At 41.8% G+C, this 20,629-nt stretch overlaps 1 protein-coding gene across 1 annotated transcript in view; it reads left to right on the top strand.

The window, feature by feature from the left end:
- LOC113009950 (NACHT, LRR and PYD domains-containing protein 12-like) overlaps nucleotides 1-20,629 on the top strand; it is a 47,105-nt gene that overhangs the window by 23,223 nt on the left and 3,253 nt on the right. The window contains exons 10-14 of the mRNA XM_080299402.1: nucleotides 9,071-9,079; nucleotides 11,332-11,493; nucleotides 12,902-13,078; nucleotides 18,190-18,363; nucleotides 20,221-20,394. Of these exons, the coding sequence (XP_080155528.1) occupies nucleotides 9,071-9,079; nucleotides 11,332-11,493; nucleotides 12,902-13,078; nucleotides 18,190-18,363; nucleotides 20,221-20,394 (696 nt within the window). The remainder of the gene's footprint in view (nucleotides 1-9,070; nucleotides 9,080-11,331; nucleotides 11,494-12,901; nucleotides 13,079-18,189; nucleotides 18,364-20,220; nucleotides 20,395-20,629) is intronic.

Genomic DNA, 20,629 nt, shown 5'->3' with positions numbered 1-20,629 from the left:
CAAAGTTTACTCTTCAGCCGCCCCTCTTCAGCTGCCCCACTTCAGACGTGTTTTTTTTCGGCAAAATTATCCACACCCACCGCCGCGCTATGAAGTCTGGGATATGTTGGGTCCATGAAGTCTACACCGCCACATCCTTAAAATTCAGGGAAATGAAAGACGCATTACAGGGCCGCATTTCGAGCAGCCTTTGAATTGGGACAGCCTTTGTCGCGTTGCTGTGACGTATTCGCCCTTAAAATGCAGCCTTCAAGGCTGCAGACCCTGAATTGGGATACAGCCAGTGAATCAGTGTGTATCAGTGAATGCATCATGTTTGCTTCACGGCTCCATCTAGTGGACGGATAGTGGAAGTAGAGCAGCTGAAGTAGAGCGGCTTCCTCTGCCTCACACTGCTGTCTGACTGCATTCAGCTGACACTGAGATGAAGCAGGAAAGAAGCAGCTGATATTTGTACAGCACAGTGATGGAAAGGAGGATTTCAGTTGATGTGCACATGAATGATTTGTGTTTCCTCTGCAGGTAGAAAGTAGAAAGTGTGTGTGAGCTGATGTGGATTCAGCAGCATGGATCAGTGTGAGGACAGAGAGGAGGGAGCCCCTCCCTCTAAAAGCACTCTGTGTGGGGAACATGAGAGCCAGACCAAAGCTCAGAGGTGAGATGACCATCTCTAACTGTCCATGACTCTTCTCCATGTCACAGCTCAGCACTCACATCATTATTCACAGGAACCAACATGGACCTCCACCCAGCTGTGTGTCTTTAAAGAGTGATGCATCTAAAGATGAAGCCATTAAATGAAATTAAAAAGCCCAGCAAGAATCTGCTGCAGAGTGGTGAAATGTTACTAACATCAACTCTTTGATGTTAGTTTGGTGTCTGATTTAAACACTGATTTACACTGCCAACACTAGTTTGGGATTTCCTTCTGCAAAAGCTCACACTGCAAACCAGTTTCTCTTTTGGTATGAAGGAAGGCCTAAAGGACAGTGAACTGACACACTATTATTATAATTGTGTAGCAGTTTTAATTTATTGTGCAGTTGTGGACGATCATGGCTCAAGAGTTGGGAGTTCGCCTTGTAATCGGAAGGTTGCCTATTCGCTCCCTGGCTTGGACAGTCTCGGTCGTTGTGTCTTTGTGCAAGACACTTCACCCGTTGCCTACTGGTGGTGGTCAGAGGGCCCGGTGGCGCCAGTGTCCGGCAGCCTCGCCTCTGTCAGTGCGTCCCAGCTGTGGCTACAATGTAGCTGCCATCACCAGTGTGTGGATATGTGTGTGAATGTGTGTGTGAATGGGTGAATGAGTGGATGTGTAAAGCGCTTTGGGGTCCTTAGGGACTAGTAAAGCGCTATATAAATACAGGCCACTTACCAGTTGTATCAAATTCTCTGGTTCGGCACACATGCCAGCCAGCTTTCCATCTGACTGCACACTCCTCTCATGTCTGACCTCACTATAGGAATGGACCACACCTCCAGCACAAAAAGTATTCAAAGTCTTCAACAGCTTCTGTGGCTGCAAATGAACAACACATTTTTCTTCTCACAGGATCCGTGGGACACCTGCTGAACCTGATCCCAGCTTTGTCTCCCTAAAGAGTAACTGGTCTTCATATCGTCCAATTAATTTTAAAATCCTGAATTGTTAAAGTATTAATTTTAAATTTCAATTCAGGTTAGTTTTTTATGTGCGCAACGCAGATTTTCTGTGCGCAGAGACCCTGCCAGCAGTGCGCAATTGCGCACGTGCGCAGCTTAGAGGGAACATTGCCTCCCAGTCTCCTTTTTTGCTAGCACACATGGTGTCTGCATGCTGCAGCTCACAGTTAGCTCCACACATGGAGAAAATATCATTCAAAGAGTAGAAATAAGTGAGAAAGAAGATGGAGAATAAGGCAATAAGGCCCTAAAGGACTATTTAGCACCTCCTGGATGTCAGCTCACGAGGTTTGTGTGTTTTATTTTCTGTAATTAAGGATTTTTGATTGATTGACACTACGTACAAGAGCGCATTTTGATGTGATGTTTTTGTTTTATTGTTTTGTCTGTGAGCAGTTCTCACGGGTTGCCAAGACCAGAATAAACCCTCTTCTATAACTACATCGTGCGTACGTCAATCCTTGAGGATGCTACAGTGTAACTGTTCATATAGAGTGTTATTAAGTTTATTGGTAATGCAATCATATGGCACACTGACTTCTGAGGAAATTTTAAATGGCACTCGCCATCAGAAAGGTTGCCTACCCCTGCTATAAACCATTGAATCAGATACCGAAGCAATTAGGTTCTAAATGAAGCTGAAAATGACGTCACTGATCACAAGACTCTGACCAAACGAATCAAGCTTCAACACGATGCTTCTGAAGCAAGCGGGCCATCACTACGAAAACTCATTTCAACTCTGATGTCTTCTTAAAGTCATTGCTTAGTAACATCTCGTATGATTTCAGATCCTTGCTGTTCCCCACCTGCCCTGTAGGTGGCCCCAGTGTGTTCACCCTGTTTCCAGTCCATCAGCACACCTGTTCCCTGCTTATTCTCCTACATGTACAGAAAGTCTGCACACTTAGTGGAAAATGACTTTAATTTAACCACAACACTACCAATGACCTTTACATCATTTCACTCATTTCATTCACAAAACAACATCTTCAAGAAAGATGTTGGTTCCACTTTAAAGCTTTGCTTTTGGGAAGGAATATTAGGAAGAAGGTTTGTTAGGAAAAAGTTCCCATTTTGATGGGATTTACGAACAAAGATACAGTAGAGTGCATCCCCTCACAGCTCGTGGGTTAGTGTTGCTTCTTTGTGTATTTGATAGTGATAGAGATATGAATCTCTATGGGAACATTTTGACCTGATCTTGTGCAACAAGACATGAAAACTCTTCAGCAATGTCATTATTCATGTTTGTAATATAATCTATTGTGTTTTTCACATATTTTATACTAGAGTGTTTATTGTCTGGCAACATAAGTCCAAATCTCACAAGGCTGGCCGGCATGATTGACAGTGGCTAGAGCCACGAGCAGTCAGACTTTGTTTATTGAGCACAATATGGATAAAATAATTGAGAAGCTCACGGCTCTGCACCCGGAGATCTAGAGTTGGGACCAGTGATGGACATTAGAGCAACTGCAGAAGGGAATGCATTTCTTCGGCGTAAACATAACCTAAAAAAAATCACTATCTTCATGTGGCCTTCCCTCACCAGATGGAAGCTCCAAGGATGAAGCTGGAACAATTACCCCAGATTACAAGACTGGTTTGACTCTCTGCCCTATCCTTCTACTTCCTCAAGGTCACCTGCGTCAACTACGGGATTGTTGACTTTTGCCTAACTGCCTGAAAGGACACTCGGGAGTTGGATACACACACACACACACACACACACACACACGCACACACACACACAAAGATTTACTCAGACACAGATATACAGTCACAATATACAGTAAGTTGTGAGATTTAATGAATGAATGAAAATCAGCTCGTCTATCTTGGCTAAATGTCAAACTGCATGAAAATGAGGAGAAGTGAAGTTATTACTATAACAACACACTTGGGCAATGTATTCATATTTGTTAATTTTAACTAACAACATAAATAACAGAACAAACATGGAACTTGCAAAGTTTCTCTATTTTCTGCCGGTGAACAGGGAGAAGGAGCTCGACGATTCCTTAGTTTGCACGATTTTTAGTAACATACAGTCTTTCAGTATCACAGAATAGAAAAATAGTATGGAATTTGTTGCAAAATTAAATAAATAAGAAATGTTTGGTGAAAAAATATGACAGCAGTGTTAAATTTAAAAAAATGTTAAAAATCCTAGGAGAGACAAGGAGACAGCTAAGGTCCAGAAGGCTGCAGCAGTTTCTTTAAAATCTGACAGTTTGACATCTGAATAAGTTCTGTATCACAAGTACTGCATTTGCAAAATCCTGTAATAATTGTGCCTGTTTTTTTCTTCTTCTTCTATTTGTTTAACAGCTGTTGACAACCAACATAAAAGAGCATTACAGCCTCCTACTGTTCCAGAGTATGGGTCAGAAAGCGAGCTTACAATCTGTATCACCAAACAAAAACAAACAAACAAAAAACCTACACTCTTTCATATCCTTCAAACCCCACCAGTTCCCTCACCTGTGCCCTACTCTGCAGTACTCCTCTCCACATCATAACTCTTGCATGGCAGTATTAGATGCTCTACCGTCTCCTCCTCCTCCTGGCACACTCCACAAACTCCTCCTGTATTTGTATAGCACTTTACTAGTCCCTAAGGACCCCAAAGGATGACTTTATACATTCAGTCATCCACCCATTCACACACTGGTGATGGCAAGCTACATTGTAGCCACAGCCACCCTGAGGTGCACTGACAGAGGCGCCACCGGGCCCTCTGACCACCACCAATAGGCAAAGGGTGAAGCGTCTTGCCCAAGAACACAACAACCGAGCCGGGGCTCGAAACTGCAACCTTCCGATTACAAGGCAAACTCCCAACTCTTGAGCCACGATCGCCCTGATAACTCCTTAACAACCTGCCCCCAAACAATACCTTTTGCTTCAGATTTGCTGCTTTTAATTTCCATCTCAGTCTTATTTTTAGTCAGTGCTCCTTTAGCCAACCTATTCACCTTTTCATTTCCACTGATTCCTACATGAGCTGGCACCCAAAGAAAGTGAATACTGCCTCCACAACACCTCATTCTGCTTATATTCTCCAGAATGGTATACAACATACCCTGCCTTGTCTTTAAACAAAATGAATGCAAACTTGAAAGAGCAGCTGCCTGATTTTTGATCACTCTACCCATTTCAACGGTGCCTGTTTTTAAACAGCATGTCACTGCGAAATATGAGGGACAAAATTACATGGCATCTAGCAGCTGCTCCACCACTCCCCTGCAGCTGTGCAAATAACCACACCCTGTCACCACATTTAAATGAAGTTCAGGTGTGGATCCTGCTCATTGGTTGAATTGTTGGTTTCATCTCTGCTCTCAGTCTTTACAATGCAGGTAAAGATAGAAAGACTGGCTGGCTCTTTAGTCTGTAAACAGAGAAACTCACTGTTTACAGTATAAATATTTTTATTCCAAACAAAGTCACCAGTCTGGGTGTGGCTGTGTTTGATGTATTAGTTGTCTGCTCACACAAGCAGATACAACAAGGTTTCAAGTTAACAAGTGAACTTTAATCTGAATCATCTTGCCTGAAGTCAGACTGATGAGGGTCAAAAAATTTACATTACAAGATACCAAAGATCTGTTTATATACAGACACAAATCTGTACAAGATCATGATCCAGTAAAACCGTCAGACTATTTTCACTTGTCAAGATGAAATGTTTTTACTTTCCATAAATCTTGTTTTATAAGTTGGAGAAACTGATTATGAGTCATAACAGGATACTGCTTGTTTCTGTATCATGACACAGATTATAGATGACCTCTGTTTTTTCTTATGCTTGTGATAAAGAAAATAATCTGTGAAGTGAAACCAAAAACATTACATTTGAAGAGAGGCGATGTTAGCAGGCCCTTTTTAGCTGAGTGGAACAGAAATGTGTCCTGTTAGTGTCTGACTGTCACACTCTGCCTGCTACACAAAACCAAAAGAGAAGACGGACCAAGCAGGCAGAGTCGGAGTTTCATCACTGCTCACTCTGATTTGTTATATTCCAAAACATGTCAGAACTAAAATTAGGGGACATGAAGAAATAGATCCTAAAGTGCCTTTGAGCTGGTACGGGGAAAAGGACGAAATATATACAAGTGACTCACAGTTTTCTTAACAAAGCAGAACAGCAGTGAGAGCATCAGTTCAATGAAAAGCTGTCAGCATAAACAGCAACCTGACATCAAGTGATTTCCACACTGCTTTCTTCCTGTAAGCTGGCCACATCTTTGTGTCCACGCTTTATGAAACCAAGAGTGGAGACACTTCATGTCCCACAGCACAATAAAGTTGTGCTGTGGGACAGTTTGGACTGATGTTTCATATACATGCAGATTAAATTGCCCCATGTCTTTACAGATTAAATATTAAAGAATTCTCTCTGAAACAGTGTTAGTCAGTTACACACGCATCATTTTTAGGTCTTTAATTACATGTCCCCTCCACCGATCAGTATTTTCATGAATGTTTGTAGATATAGTGAATGTTTGGACTGGAAACAATCCCAGTCTCCTGTTAAAAGTCAGGTACAAATTATTTTACTGCCGTATCCAACACAGTGGTTAGTTAGAGAATGAGCTCCACTCATCTTTACTGTCAGCTATGTTTGTTTCTCACAGTTTTTTACTTTTACTCCCTACATGTTTAAACAAATATCTGTACTTTCTTACATTTTCAGAAAGGCTTGTTAAGTTTAGTTTGACACATTTAAGGGTGGGTGGTTATTTCATGTCCCTGCAAGCCTTCACACATCAAACAGATCCGTGTTTCTGATCCTAAACAGAAACACTTGAAAGTCAGTTCCAGCACAGGTGTCCATAAGTTGTGGAGCGGTACTTCAGCCTTTAACCAGAGATGCTAAAGAGGAGCAAGCATAAAGGAACTTATGTTTTTTAAGTATCAGGTGATTTGAAATGTAGCGTTACTATGAGCTCAAAAGACACCAACAGACACACAAAATGTTTGTGTGCAGTTTGTCTCAAATGTCCAGCTGCTGTATTTGATAGGAGAAAAAAACAAAGAGAGCTAACTTCACTCAGAGATGGAGAAAGATAAGAAAGACAGGGAGAGGAAGAAGAGAGCTTAGATTTAAAGGTTACATGTATGTCCTCATGTTTTTAATTTAATCCAATTAAATTTTCAATTTAATTCAGTTTTATTTGTACAGCACCAACTCTTATTTTTTGAAATCCTGCCATTGAGCTGATGAATCAAGCATTAGCAATTTGTGAAATGAGCAAGAGCATGAAGCTTCTTATGCAGCACTTGTAAGGAGCACATGCTGACTGAACAGACCTAAACTTACCAGCACACAGTACAGATCAAACTGGCCAACGGCTGCTTGAGCTGTTATGAAGTTTTAGTAAGGCCCTTTGTGTCATGGTCCTGGATCTATGACCCAGAGTTTGTGGTTTCTGGTTTAATATATATTCTGTGATTTAGTATTATTCATGGTTCTCTCCTTAGTCAACATTCCATGTGTACTCTGTCATGTCTCCGAAGAATTTTAAGGTTCTGTCTATATTTGTATTCATCTGTTTCCCAGTCATTGTCTTGCTCCCATGTTTCCTTGTCCTCAGTCCATGTCTTAGTGGGTCTCATGTGTCCTGTTTTCCCTTGTCCTGTGTTCAGAGCATTTAGTTTTGGTTCCTCCATGTCTGATTACGTCTGATTAGTTCCAGCTGTGTTCCCCTCCTGTTTCCCACCCCCTCATATCCTCTCTGTATTTAGTCCTCTACCTATTGGTGAGCTGTCTCATGTTGCTGTGTGTTTCCTGATGTGTCTTGGTTTCCTTGTGTTTTCTCATCTCTTCTACATCGCTGAAGAAGTGGATGGATTTTTTTTCACATCACTACGGTGGAATCTCTCCACCTCCACGTCACTGCAGTATCAGCAGCTGAACCCTGAGTCCTGTTTGCCTGTTGGCTGAAAAGCTGCAGCCAGGGTTCAAAGAAAGCAGTAATCAGCTCTGACACTCCTGTCACAGTGTATTTCTTAGCTTTTTCCCTCTAATGTCTCGTGAAGGACCCCACTTTCACCATCACACAGCTCTGCCCTGGCACCTTTGTGTTTAAGGCTCAGTTAAAATGAAAAAAGGGAGAGAGAAAGCTCTCAGGACGCCAGAAGGTCCCTGAATGCAATAAATTGATCAAGTGTTTGGAGCTTGATGACTTTGTTCTGTTTTCATTCTATAAACAAGAAGATGAGCCCTTTTCTCATTTTCTTGATTTTAGTTCTCATTTCAGTTTTTGAGTCTCATATTTGAAGCTACGTCTACTCAATGATGGGAGAGAAACAATGAATATATTTAATATTGAACTTGAACAAATGTACAGAAAAGCACAATTTTGAACAAAATCAAAAAAATTAAAAGAATAGAAATGGAAAAGAGATGGGAGGGAAGCTTTCAGACATAAAAATCTGTTGTTCACCAACTTTAAGGATGTTTTTTGAAATGAAGCTGAGTGCTGCTCCGCTCAGCCTCTCCCACCTGTCTTGCTTCAGGTGTAGTCCCACCTCCTTCCAGGAAGCAGCTCACCTGAATGTTCATGTTTGGTGTCCAGGTGTGGAGTGGATCTTGTTGTTTGCGTGTCTCTGTGAAAAGAAACTGTAAGTTTGCTTTGTTTCCTCCTTTAACAGTTTGTGTTTAGGAACTTTACTGTTTGTTCAGCTCATGTTTGATTTCTTCACACAACAAACTGTGTGTCTTTTTTATTTCCGGTCTCTCTCTCTTTAAAGTCAGTGTGTAATGTTTTCCTGGCTAACATCAGCTGTGTGCACCTGAGTTCCAGCACAAATCTGCCGCTCCATAGTTCACGGTAACGGACTCACAGCTGGACCAAAGAGGCCGAGTTTGTCAGCCGCTCTGAGCTACGTTCGTGTTTGTGTACTTATAGTTTGTACTCTGTGAGTTCCATCAATAGTTCACACAGAGTCCACAGAGACACAGCGTACATGATGACATCACAGCTCAGCTGCATTGTTTTTATCGCCTTTACCTCCTTTACTGTCACTGTAATTAATATCACACCTGCAGAGCTCTTAAAGACACAAGGGGGAGGCTATTAAAAGAAAATATAGATTTTTGAGCACTTTGACAAAAAAAAATGTAGAAGAAAAATTCTGTCAACAAAAAAGAGCATTAATGAGAAATAGAGGAAAATTACATAAACATTGGACTAATGTTTTTATTAGAATGAATTAAAAAGGTGGAAGAAAGAACTGTGCACCACTGTACTGAAATTATTTTTGTCTAGGCGGAGCAGGGCGGACTCAAGCGCAGACTGCAAATCACAAGAAACAGTTCTTTATTTTCACAACTGCTAGTGTGTTATGTACTACACTTAAGCTGCTAAACTCTACAGATTCTGGGAAACTGTCTAAGGGCCTGGGAGTCTATATACAAGGACAAGGTTTTTAATACTGAGAAAAGCATAAAGAGAACTCAAAATATTGCAAAGGCCAGGATTACACTGACGCGTGTTACACAATAGTCCAGAGAAGATTACAGACAGGATGATGACTCACAGATGAGTTATTACTTGCAGGTGCCACGACCAAAAGTGGGAGCCTGCGATGAGCTCCACCTAGGTAGAGTGTTGCGAGCAGGGAGGAGAGAGGAGAGAGAGAAACCAAATCAAAAACACATGCAGCCTCACAGGGCTGACCGGGCAGACACAGGGACCGTGACAGATTGAATACACAGTGCCTTGACAAAAGTATTCATACCCCTTTGAACCTTTACACATTTTGTCTCCTTGCAACCACAAACTTAAATGATTTTGTTGAGATTTCCTGTCAACCACCACAAAGTAGCACATAATTGAAGTGGTATGAAAGTGATACATGGGTTTCAAAATGTTAAGCAAATAAAAATCAGAAAAGTGTGTCATACAATGCAATAGTATTACATATACATACATATAACAGCAAAGTACATAAAATAGTAGATATGGTGTATAAAGACTGTTATCTCATTCTGCTGTTTAGCTCTAGCTGCCTTTATGATTTAATGATTTTATGATTAAATACGTTCTCCTAATAAAAAGTGACAGCCTGCTTTCAGTTCATCCTTTTTTCCTCAAACTGTTTGAATTCAGTCTGTCAGAGAAACATGGCAGAAACATGGAGGTGTGTTCATGACAGCGTTTGATTCCTGATGTCATAGGAACATAGATTATTCAGCAGAGCTGATGTGGGACTGAGATTTGCATCAATGTGACCTCACCGATTGTTTGTGGTTTACCTTTTAGACTGACATCCACAAGAGGATGATGATGGAGGAAGAGGAGAACAGAGCAGAGTCCGGTGAACCTACACCAACGAGGTCAGAGAACTGAACTCACCAAGTTAACAGTAATAATTCTAAACTGACATTATAATTACTGTTGGGTGTGGTTGATTTTGACTGCGTGCTGAGAAGAAATGAAAATGAATTTATGACAAAAATCAGTTTTGTCCAGTTTTCCTGTAAAAAGCTGTAATCTAATGTAAGAGGACTCTTACTCATAGGAAAAACATTGCTTTGATGCTCATATCTGTGGGGAAAGTCTGTACTGAGCGGGTTCCATGTTTGTCTTTAAAGAACAGAGCTGCTCGGTCTCTGATTCTCATGTCTTTGTGGTTGATCTGTTAAACAGTCTGAGAGGTCACAAAGAGACCCAGGGTAATTTCTAAGAAGCTAAAGCCTGGATCATAGTGGATGCTGTTAATGAAACCTCCATCAGGACAACACTGAGGAAACGGTGGTGTTCATGGAAATCAATAAATTAAACTCAGTGCAACTGTATATTATATTACCAAAAGTAACATAGTAAGTTTTTTCTTTAAAACTGTAGGAATATATTTCCCTAGCTTTGCTATGTAAATCTTTAATCAAATTTACTTTTGGAATAGTTGTGATTAGTTTGGTTAAATTTGGACAATCCCACTTATTAAGGACCACACCTACAGAGCACGCTGTGAGGTGTGGTGGAATTTTTTTGTTTTTCCCGTCACTTACCTCTGTACTTTCACTTTTGATAGTTTTTTATGACTGTTGTTTTGGGTTTCCCAGGGTTTAGTTGTGTTCCCTCTGTTTGGTGTATCCCCTTAGTGTAGTAGGTCTCTGAGTCTGTGTCATTACTTGTATGTGTTTCCTGTTTTACTTTGAAGGTCTCCGTCTTATGTCAGTGTGTTCCGTTTACATTTCCCCTGCCTCATTTGTATACTTTGGTCTTTAAATGTGCTATACAAATAAATATGATATGATATTACATAGGCAAACTTAATTATTACATCTGAGAACAATGTGGATAAACAAGTGCTCATGGAGACTTATTTTATAAATCTGGATAATAGTCTAGATCAGATCTCACTGACAGACTGGACATTATGGAACCCTTAATGTGACGCCATCTTCCCTCCTTATCTGCAGATTAAAACTAAACAAAGATAGTTATTAAAAGTCTGCAGGTCTGCGAGAGAATGAATCATTGTGTCTTGTCAAACACAGTAAGAAGCTGAAGCACAGACGCGAAGAGTAGATGTTCATCAGATTATGATGTCACTCTTTTTGTCTTCATATACATTCATACTGTGTTTATGATGCAGATTTTCTTCTTTTATAATAACACATTTTATTTTCTATAATCAAAGACAGACTAGTTCGGAATTCTCAGAAACTCACTGTGAAGTTATGGCCCCATCTCTGTCCAGCCCCTCCCATCTAACAGACCTGGACATGAGCGGAAACACCCTGCAGGATTCAGCAGTGAAGCTTCTGTGTGCTGGACTGGAGAATCCAAACTGTCGACTGGAAACTCTAAGGTGATTTCACTAATTGCAGCTCTTATCTTTATTTATATGTCATATCTTTGATTGAATTCTTTAGTTCATAATTGTTCGGGAAATGTCTGAAGACATATGTGAAGAATTTTGAGTGCTTAAAGTCTTTCCAAATGACTGAACAACAGTTTTTCCTTTCGACTTCAAAAAGAAGTCACAGACTTGAGCAGGGTATATTTAAAGGCTGACAGTGGAGTGGTGATAGGGAGATGTTTGACAATCAGTACATTCACATTACAGCTGATGAAAGAATCTGTGTATATGATTAAACAGCTGATTGCTCACAGCTTGTGCACTGTTGATCACGAGATGTTCATTTGGCTGAAGTCTGTAAGTCATGGTGCAGCCTCAGAATGGACCGAGTTCCCCAGATCACTGCAGCATCCTTAGCATGGAGGTTTCTTCCTCAGTCTTGGAGCCCCTAAAGGGTCCATCCACACCACCAGAGTCTTCTCCCTCGCCTTTCTCTTTGTCCTTGTACTTCAGTGGCTGTGCTGTGTCTGTTTGTGCAGTGTTGCTCTCCCATGGAAGTGCTAATGTCCCTGCCTTGAATAAGGTGCTGGTCTTTCTTCAGGTGGAAAAGCATCCTTCACTGACCAAATGAACAAAGGTCTAGAACAGGGGTCCCCAATCCCAGTCCACGAGGGCCGGTGTCCCTGCAGGTTTTAGGTGTCCTTGATCCATCACAGCTGATTTAAATGGATAAATTACCTTCTCAACATGTCTTGAAATTCTCCAGAGGCCTGGTAATGAACTAATCTTGTGATTCAGGTGTGATGACCCAGGGTGAGATCTAAAACCTGCAGGGACACCGGCCCTCGTGGACTGGGATTGGGGACCCCTGCTCTAGAGTTTGATCCCTTCTAGTATGACAGGAAACATGCTGATTAGAGTTTCAAAGTGTCTTTGCAAGCAGAAATTTGTCAAATGAGCCAGTATACCTAAGCGGTATAAGCAATCACCCCACATCAGTATTTAAAGGCTATACTGAGTCCTGAGTGTTGTTGTTGTTGCTTTTAGTGTGCGTTTGCGAGCTGCAAAGCTGCAGCCATTTGTATGTAGCAGCAACTGTAATAATAAAAGTTTGCTGGAAAGCATGCGTACATGTTCCAGTCTATCGTGCATCTATTACTCAAACTTGTAGTGAAGAGAAGTTGATCATCAGTGACACTGTCTTTAAAATGCTCCTGTTAGAAATGTACAAGTTTAATATGAAAAATTATTTTCTCTTGTGTTATTTTCAAGCTGCTTCCTGTTGGTTGTTTGGAGTTTCCATTTTCTAAACTATAACATTTTGGACGTTCTTCAGCTCTGGACTGATTATGAAACACTGAATGACTTCAAGCACAGACTTTGTCTAATAAACTTAAAACTTTAATTATTTACACAGATTGGTGAGCTGTGGTCTATCAGAGATCAGCTGTGATTATCTGGCAGCAGCACTAAAGTCCAACCCCTCCCATCTGAGAGAGCTGGACCTGAGGTTGAACAACAAGCTGCTAGATTCAAGAGTGAAGCAGCTGTGTGGTTTTCTGGAGAGTCCAGGATGTGGACTTGAAACTCTGAGGTCAGTCTCCATGTTTTAGTTGTGGTGAGATGAATATTATGTGAAAGTTGTGCTTACACTAAACTGCAGACATAAGACTGATATTATACTGATCTACACTGAGGAGCTTCATGGTAAAGTCGGTTTTCTTCTTTTCTGAGTTAGTCCATTGACTATAGCAGAAAAATGTTCACATTTCAAGCACTTATACTCAATGCGTGGCCGTGGCCCTCCACAGGGCGCCAACCGGCCTGCCGAGCTTTCCTAATTCAGAATGAGGGGACCCTGACTAACTGTGTACCGTTCTTCCTCACAGTTCTAGGTATCAGACAAAACAATGAATAATCCACAGTGGACTTTCTTTAGCAGGTCAAAGGTCACGACACACAGCAATCTGTGAAAGTGAAAGAGATCGGAGCAGGAATCATTGCACATTTGCAAACTGACACTGCTGCATGGCATGCTGGGCAATAGTAATGTTAAACTGGGACTTGTCTCTGCTGAAGTTTGTGTTGATCATTATAAATTGGAGATAAGGAGCTAATTAATGTGCAATCAAAATTTGTCCGGGAGTTGGGTTTCCTTCTATCCACCTCAGTGTGTTGAGGAAGCTGCCACCACTGCTCTGTGAAATAAATAAAGTTGTCATTGGATTCCAAGGTTGTTCAACATCAGCAGGTTAACCTTAAGCAGATGGTTCAGCATGTCTCAGGGTAATTGTGTGATCACAGTCCACTACCTCTAGCTGGTATGTTATTCACCGAATTGTTACGACCCCTTCTGCTAGGCAACAGGAGGAGAGTAACATACACAAGACCCACAGGAAGACTGAGTAAAGTTAAAGGTTTTATTGCAAACTTTAAACAGAAACCCGACAGGGTTGTTCAGCAGACCATTGGGCAAACAATTAACAAAAGAAAAAAAAAGTCAAGATTAAAAGCTAAGGGTTAACAAAAAAAATTGCCTTCCCTTAAGATAGGAAAAAAGTAGTAAACATGATTTAAATTCCTATATTATAGACTGAATTATGGATCAACTTATGTAATGAGGGGTCCCCAGATGTGACAGACTGTGGACAGAGAGATCACTGACAGCAGTAATACCTCAGATATATTCCATCATGGCCAAATTAGCAGCACAGAGGGAGTGTGGGTCGGCCCTGATCTCAGTACTGCTGAAATTAACATCCAGGTTAAAGATGACATGAAAATTTGGGGTCTCTGAATCAATGGGAAATACTGCTGAGCGAACAAAAACCCTGATTGCGAAGCTGGTGTGAAGATTGTTCAAAGTCACACTGTGCCCAGACTACATTCTTATCAGCTGTTTCATGTGTTTGAGTGAATCTGTGACTGAACTGTAATAGTGTTCAAAAGTAAATGTGAGGAGGAAATAAATGAAAACAAAGTGTGATTAATGATGAAGAATGAGAAGAAGCTGAGACTCAGCTGTCATGCTGCTAATGTTTCTCAGGACCAGCTGTACATGTTGCATTTACCGTAAAGAAACTGGAAATCTGTGTGGAGCTGAGCCAGGGGAATTCTGAGGATCAGCAATAATCTCATGCAGCATAAACTCAACCATGTTTTAATATGTGTTAATATAGATGTGACTGGATCATATTCTGACTTTAGATATCCAAATATGGTTGACTTTAAACAACAGGATTATCTTGCTGATTAAAGTCCTTTAAGATGGCGCAGGTGAGGTCGGCTGCCGTACTGGATGCTCTGCCCCAACTTTTTCACTTTTTTTTTTTTCGTCACTTTTTCCTATATCTGCCATAATTTTGCATGGGCATCATGCAAAACACACAAATTCGCTACAGTAGAGACACCCTGGTTTCTATTGGTCTACAATACCCAAACATTTCACCATGGAGATCCTGAGAGAGAACAAAGGATGTAACCCTAAGCGACGGCCTCGAGGGAAACGAGCTGGCATCAGGAACAGGCTACAGGCTCACGCACACCGCGCACCCATGCCCAGTATCCTGCTAGCCAATGTTCAATCCATCGAGAACAAGCTTGATGACCTCAGAGTCAGAATCAAGTTCCAGAGAGACATTCGGGACTGCAACCTCCTCTGCTTCACCGAGACTTGGCTGAACCCAGCAATACCAGATCACGCCGTGCAGCCGGCGGGGTTCTTTTCGGTTTACCACATGGACAGGACAATGGAGTTGGGAAAGAAAAGAGGTGGTGGAGTGTGTTTGATGGTGAACAACAGATGGTGCGACAGCACAAACATCTCCCCACTCACATGCTCTTGCTCGCCAATCTGGAACTTTTGATCGTTAAATGTCGCCCTTTCTATCTCCCTCGGGAATTCACTGCGGTCATTGCCTGCACTGTTTACATTCCGCCTCACGCGGACTCGGACACTTCCTTATGTGAGCTGCATGAGGTTCTCACATCAACAAACACTTCAACAAGATGCCGCACTCATTGTTATGGGAGATTTTAACAGAGTAAATCTCAAACGGACATTTCACAACCTTCATCAGCACATCAACTGCCTCACCCGGGGCACTAGGACATTAGACCACTGCACCCCATTCAAGACATGTTACAAGGCTCAGCCCCTGCCGGCATTTGGAAAATCTGACCATGCCGCCATCTTCCTCATGCCTGCTTACAAACAAAGGTTAAAGCAGCAACCACCAATCATGAGGGAGGTCGCTCGCTGGACGGACCAATCAGTGTCCGCGCTGCAGGACGCACTGGATGACGCAGACTGGGACATGTTTCGGCGCAGCTCTGATGACATCAACATGTTTACAGAAGCGGTTATGGGATTCATCGGGAAACCACCAGAAAGATCTATCATCAGAACTTTTCCCAACCAGAAGCCGTGTGTGGATAAAAACATCCGCGACGCTCTGAGATCACGCACCGCTGCCTACAATGAAGGGCTCGTCTCCGGTAATATGGGCCTATACAAGGCTGAGTCTTGCAATGTGCGCAGTGCAGTCAGATAGGCAAAGCGGAGCTACGGGGAAAAACTAGAGTCACAGCTACTTCAGTGTGACTCTAGGAGCCTGTGAAAAGGACTGCGGACAATAACGGACTATAAACGACCAGCTTCTTCAATGATGAATGCCGATGCTTCACTGGCCGATGAGCTGAACACATTTTACGCTCGCTTTGACGCCGCAGCAATTAAAATTACAAACAGCTGCACGCGCTCGGAGTACACCAGTGAAGAAAATGCATTCGTCATCATAGAGCATGCCGTGAGGAACACCTTCAGGAGGGTGAACACCAGGAAGGCAGCAGGACCTGATTCAATCCCTGGCCGGGTCCTGAGAGCCTGCACTGACCAGCTAGCACCGGTGTTCACGGAGATCTTCAACCTGTCCCTGGCCCAAGCTGTGGTTCCCACGTGCTTCAAACAGTCCATTATTGTTCCAAAGAAACAACAGCCCGCTTGCCACAATGACTACCGTCCAGTAGCACTGACTTCAATTGTAATGAAGTGTTTTGAAAGACTGATGAGAGATCACATCACTTCTTCACTTCCTGCTACCATCGACTCACTTCAGTTTGCTTACCGGACTAATCGTTCCACAGACGATGCCATATCTCACCTGCTCCACACATCCCTGAGTCACCTGGACACTGGCAGAGGGAAATATGTTAGGATGCTGTTCGTGGACTACAGTTCAGCATTCAACACAATAATTCCCTCTAAGCTTTTCACCAAGTTGACGGATCTAGGACTCAGCTCATCACTGTTTCAGTAGATCCTCAACTTCCTCACAGACAGACCCCAATCAGTGAGGGTGGGAAAACAAGTCTCCCCCCCCATCTCACTCAGCACTGGAGTGCCTCAGGGCTGTGTTCTAAGTAACTGTGTTCTAGTAACATTGTGAGGAACCTTGGAGTCATCTTTATACAGGATATGTCCTTCAATGCACATATTAAACACATATGCAAGACTGCTTTCTTCCATTTGCACAATATCTCTGAAATTCAAAATATCCTGTCTCAGAGTGACATAGTGATGCACAAATCATGAACGAATCATTCACTGCTCGAGAATCACTTTACTGACTCATGAATCATGATTGACAAGCCCAACTGACTCACTGACTCATCCCTGTTGCTGTTAGCAAACTAATTCCATTAGTAGAAATATATCTACCTTATAATTAAAATTGTGGGGAAAATACCAACAGCCAGTTTTTTAACAAAAACATTTCTGCCCTGAACTGGAAGAAAAAACCCTGTGCACACATCAAGACAATAGCTGCTTTCTCTGCTAACATGCTCACAGCACATTTTAGCTACTCACCCCCTCCCTCCTGTGCTGAATCATAGCATAAACGAATCACTTATTATTACTTATTTTTCCTAGAGTAAAAGTAGAATGGAAGGCAGAGCCTCCAGTTTTCAGAGCTCTCATCTATTGAATCAGCTTCCAGTTTGATACAGGAGACGGACATTATATCTACTTTTAAGATTAGGCATTTTGCAAAAGCATTTAAATTAGGGTTGGATTAGGTGACCCTCAATCTTCCCTTAGTTATGCTGCACTAGGTGTGGGCTGCTGGGAGATTCCCATGATGCGCTGTTTCGTCTTCAGTCACCTTTCTCTCTCACAATTTGTTAATAGACCTCTCTGCAGGGAATCACACTTGTTATTATTTCTGTGGCTCTCTTCCACCACATGTATTTTGTCCTGTCTTCCTTCTTTTACACCAGCTGGTCACGGTAGATGGCCGCCCCTCCCTGAGCCTGGTTCTGCTGGAGATTTCTAGCTGTTAAAAGGGAGTTTTTCCTTCTTGCTGGCATCAAAGTACTTGCTCATAGGGGGTCATCAGAATCAGAATCAGAATACTTTATTGATCCCTGGGGGAAATTATTTTTTGTTACAGTGCTCCATTTTAAACCAACATTAAGACAAGACAGACAATACATTAACTAAGAATAGTACAATAAGAATAGTCATACGACTGTTTTTCTGTTTATGTATTATTTTAGGGTCTACCTTACAATATAAAGTGTTTTAAGCTGACTGTTTTTGTGATGTGGCACTTAATAAATACGATTGAATAAACTGAATTATGAAACACTGAATGATTCCAAGCACTTTTTCTAATTAACTTACAGCCTTCATTCTTTATACAGATTGGGGAGTTGTGGTTTGTCAAATATCAGCTGTGATTATCTGGCAGCAGCACTAAAGTCCAACCCCTCCCATCTGAGAGAGCTGGACCTGAGTAACAACAGCCTGCAAGATTCAGGAGTGGAACAGCTTTGTAGTTTTCTGGAGAGTCCAGGATGTGGACTTGAAACTCTGAGGTCAGTCTCCATGTTTTAGTTGTGGTAAGATGAATATGATGTGAAAGTTGTGCTGACACTGAACTGCAGACATAAGGCTGATATTATACTGATTCACACTGAGGATCTTCATGGTAAAGACTTCTCTGGTTTAGTCCATTGACTGTAGCAGAAAAATGTTCACATTACAACCCTTAAAAGAAGAAGAAAATTTTTCCACTGGATAATTAGCTGTAAAACTCTACTACTCTCCATTCCACCTTAATATTTGGTGGAATGGCACTGACACTGAAATAAAAAAAATAAAAACCAAATGGCCATTTGCTTTACAAACAGCAGTCCAACATAAAACATACACACATCATACAAAAAACAGTCCGACATCCAAATCTCCAACACTGCCAGCATGAATCATGGGTAAAGGAAAGGAGTAACACTCTGATATTCAGGGTTAGAATGACTTTCATAAACCAAACTGTGAAGATCAAAGCTGCATTCGATAGCTTATATGAAGGAATGAGTGGACAAAAGTGGACAGAGATCATTTTCCCAACCTACAGCCTTCTTTTTTCTTTCTTTGAAATTCCTAGGTGTTATGGTCCTGGGTCGGTGACCCAGTGTTTTTGTTTTTTGTACTTTTACTTTTGATTTCATCCTGGATTGTGACTATTGTGTTTTGGTTTCTTTCCTAGTTTTTCTAGCTCCCTAGTTTTGTGGTACTTCCTGAGTTCAGATTTTTAGGTTTTGTTATTTGGTTTCCGAGTGTAAATTCTGTGCTCCCTCTGTTCTGTGTCTTCCTTGCCTGTCGATCCTTTCTAGTGTAGTCAGGTCTCTGTGTAAAGCCAGCGTCTCTGAGACTGCGTCTTCACGTATGTTTTGAGTTTCCTGTTTTATTGTGAAAGTCTGTGTCTTATGTCAAGGTGTTCAGTTTGCGTTTCCGCTGTCAATCAGAATCAGCTGTGCCTCCCTCCTGTGTGCCATTTCCTCGTTCCCATCAGTGTATTTTTAGTGTGTGTTCTCTCATGTTTGTCACTAGTCCCTCTGTGTTTCTTCCCTGCGCTTTCTACCGGAGTCTTCCGTTCATGTTCGCTTTGTTAGTCATTCCGAGTTTAGGTCACCTTTAGGTTTTGTTTTACTTGCTGTATTTCTGTTTGTGCCACCAAAGTGTAAATAAAGCTCGCTCACATCCAAGCCAGCGTCTGGTTCCCCTCTCACACTCACCACACATCTGCCACCATCACATTCATCTTTTGTCCTTGTTCTGCATCCCCATCATGGACTTCACTCCTTTCCAAGCCAGCCTCGAGTGTCCTTTAATAAGCTCCTCCTCTGCTTACTTTATCTCTCTTCGAACAAGTTTATATGTCTCAGTCTTTTTCTTATCTCCCTCATAACAAGAAAGCTTCTTCTGACTGAGAACATGTTTGAGTGCTTTACTAGTCATTGGGGAAAATTGTTCCTGTTTTCAAAGTAATCCTCATTTTTCCCGTGTGCTCAGTTTGAGTTCTCTTCAGTACTGTGATCTGATAGATCCAGAGGGGCCATCACATTTAAAAGCTCCACTAACGGAGCCACAACACATCCAATACTTAGTTTGTCATGTTGAACAAACTGGAAGAAATGATTCAAGGACTTAGTCACAGAACAGAGATTAAGATCTCCAAAATAAAACTCGCTGCATCAGGGCATGTAGTTAGTCTGAAAATTCTGCAGAGTTTCCCGTTTGAACCGACTTCCTGTTGGCTTCAGCTCTTTGGAGTTTCCATTTCCTAAACTTCTACATTCTGAACCTTCTCAGCTCTGAACAGATTATGAAACACTGAACGATTTCAAGCACACACTTGTCTAATAAACCGGTATCTTTAATTCTTTATACAGATTGTGGCGCTGTAGTTTGTCAGAGATCAGCTGTGATTATCTGGCAGCATCGCTGAAGTCCAACCCCTCCTATCTGAGAGAGCTGGACCTGAGTAACAACAACATGCAGGATTCGGGAGTGAAGAAGCTGTGTGGTTTTCTGGAGAGTCTAGAATGTGGACTTGGAACTCTGAGGTCAGTCACCATGTTTTAGTTGTTCTGAGATGAATATGACATAAAAGTTTTGCTGACTGCAGACATAAGGCTGACATTATATTGATTCACAATGAGGATCTTCTTTTCTGCTTTCTACTTCTTTGGGTTAGTCCATTGACTGTAGCAGAAGCATGTTCACATTCCAAGCAGTGATACTCAATGTATGGCCCGCGGCCCTCCACAAGGTCCCAACTGGGCTACCGAGTGGGCACGC

This window comes from Astatotilapia calliptera, chromosome 3 (genome assembly GCF_964374335.1).
Source record: "Astatotilapia calliptera chromosome 3, fAstCal68.1, whole genome shotgun sequence".
In the NCBI taxonomy this organism is placed as follows: domain Eukaryota; kingdom Metazoa; phylum Chordata; class Actinopteri; order Cichliformes; family Cichlidae; genus Astatotilapia; species Astatotilapia calliptera.
This window is presented reverse-complemented; position numbering and strand designations above follow the sequence as displayed.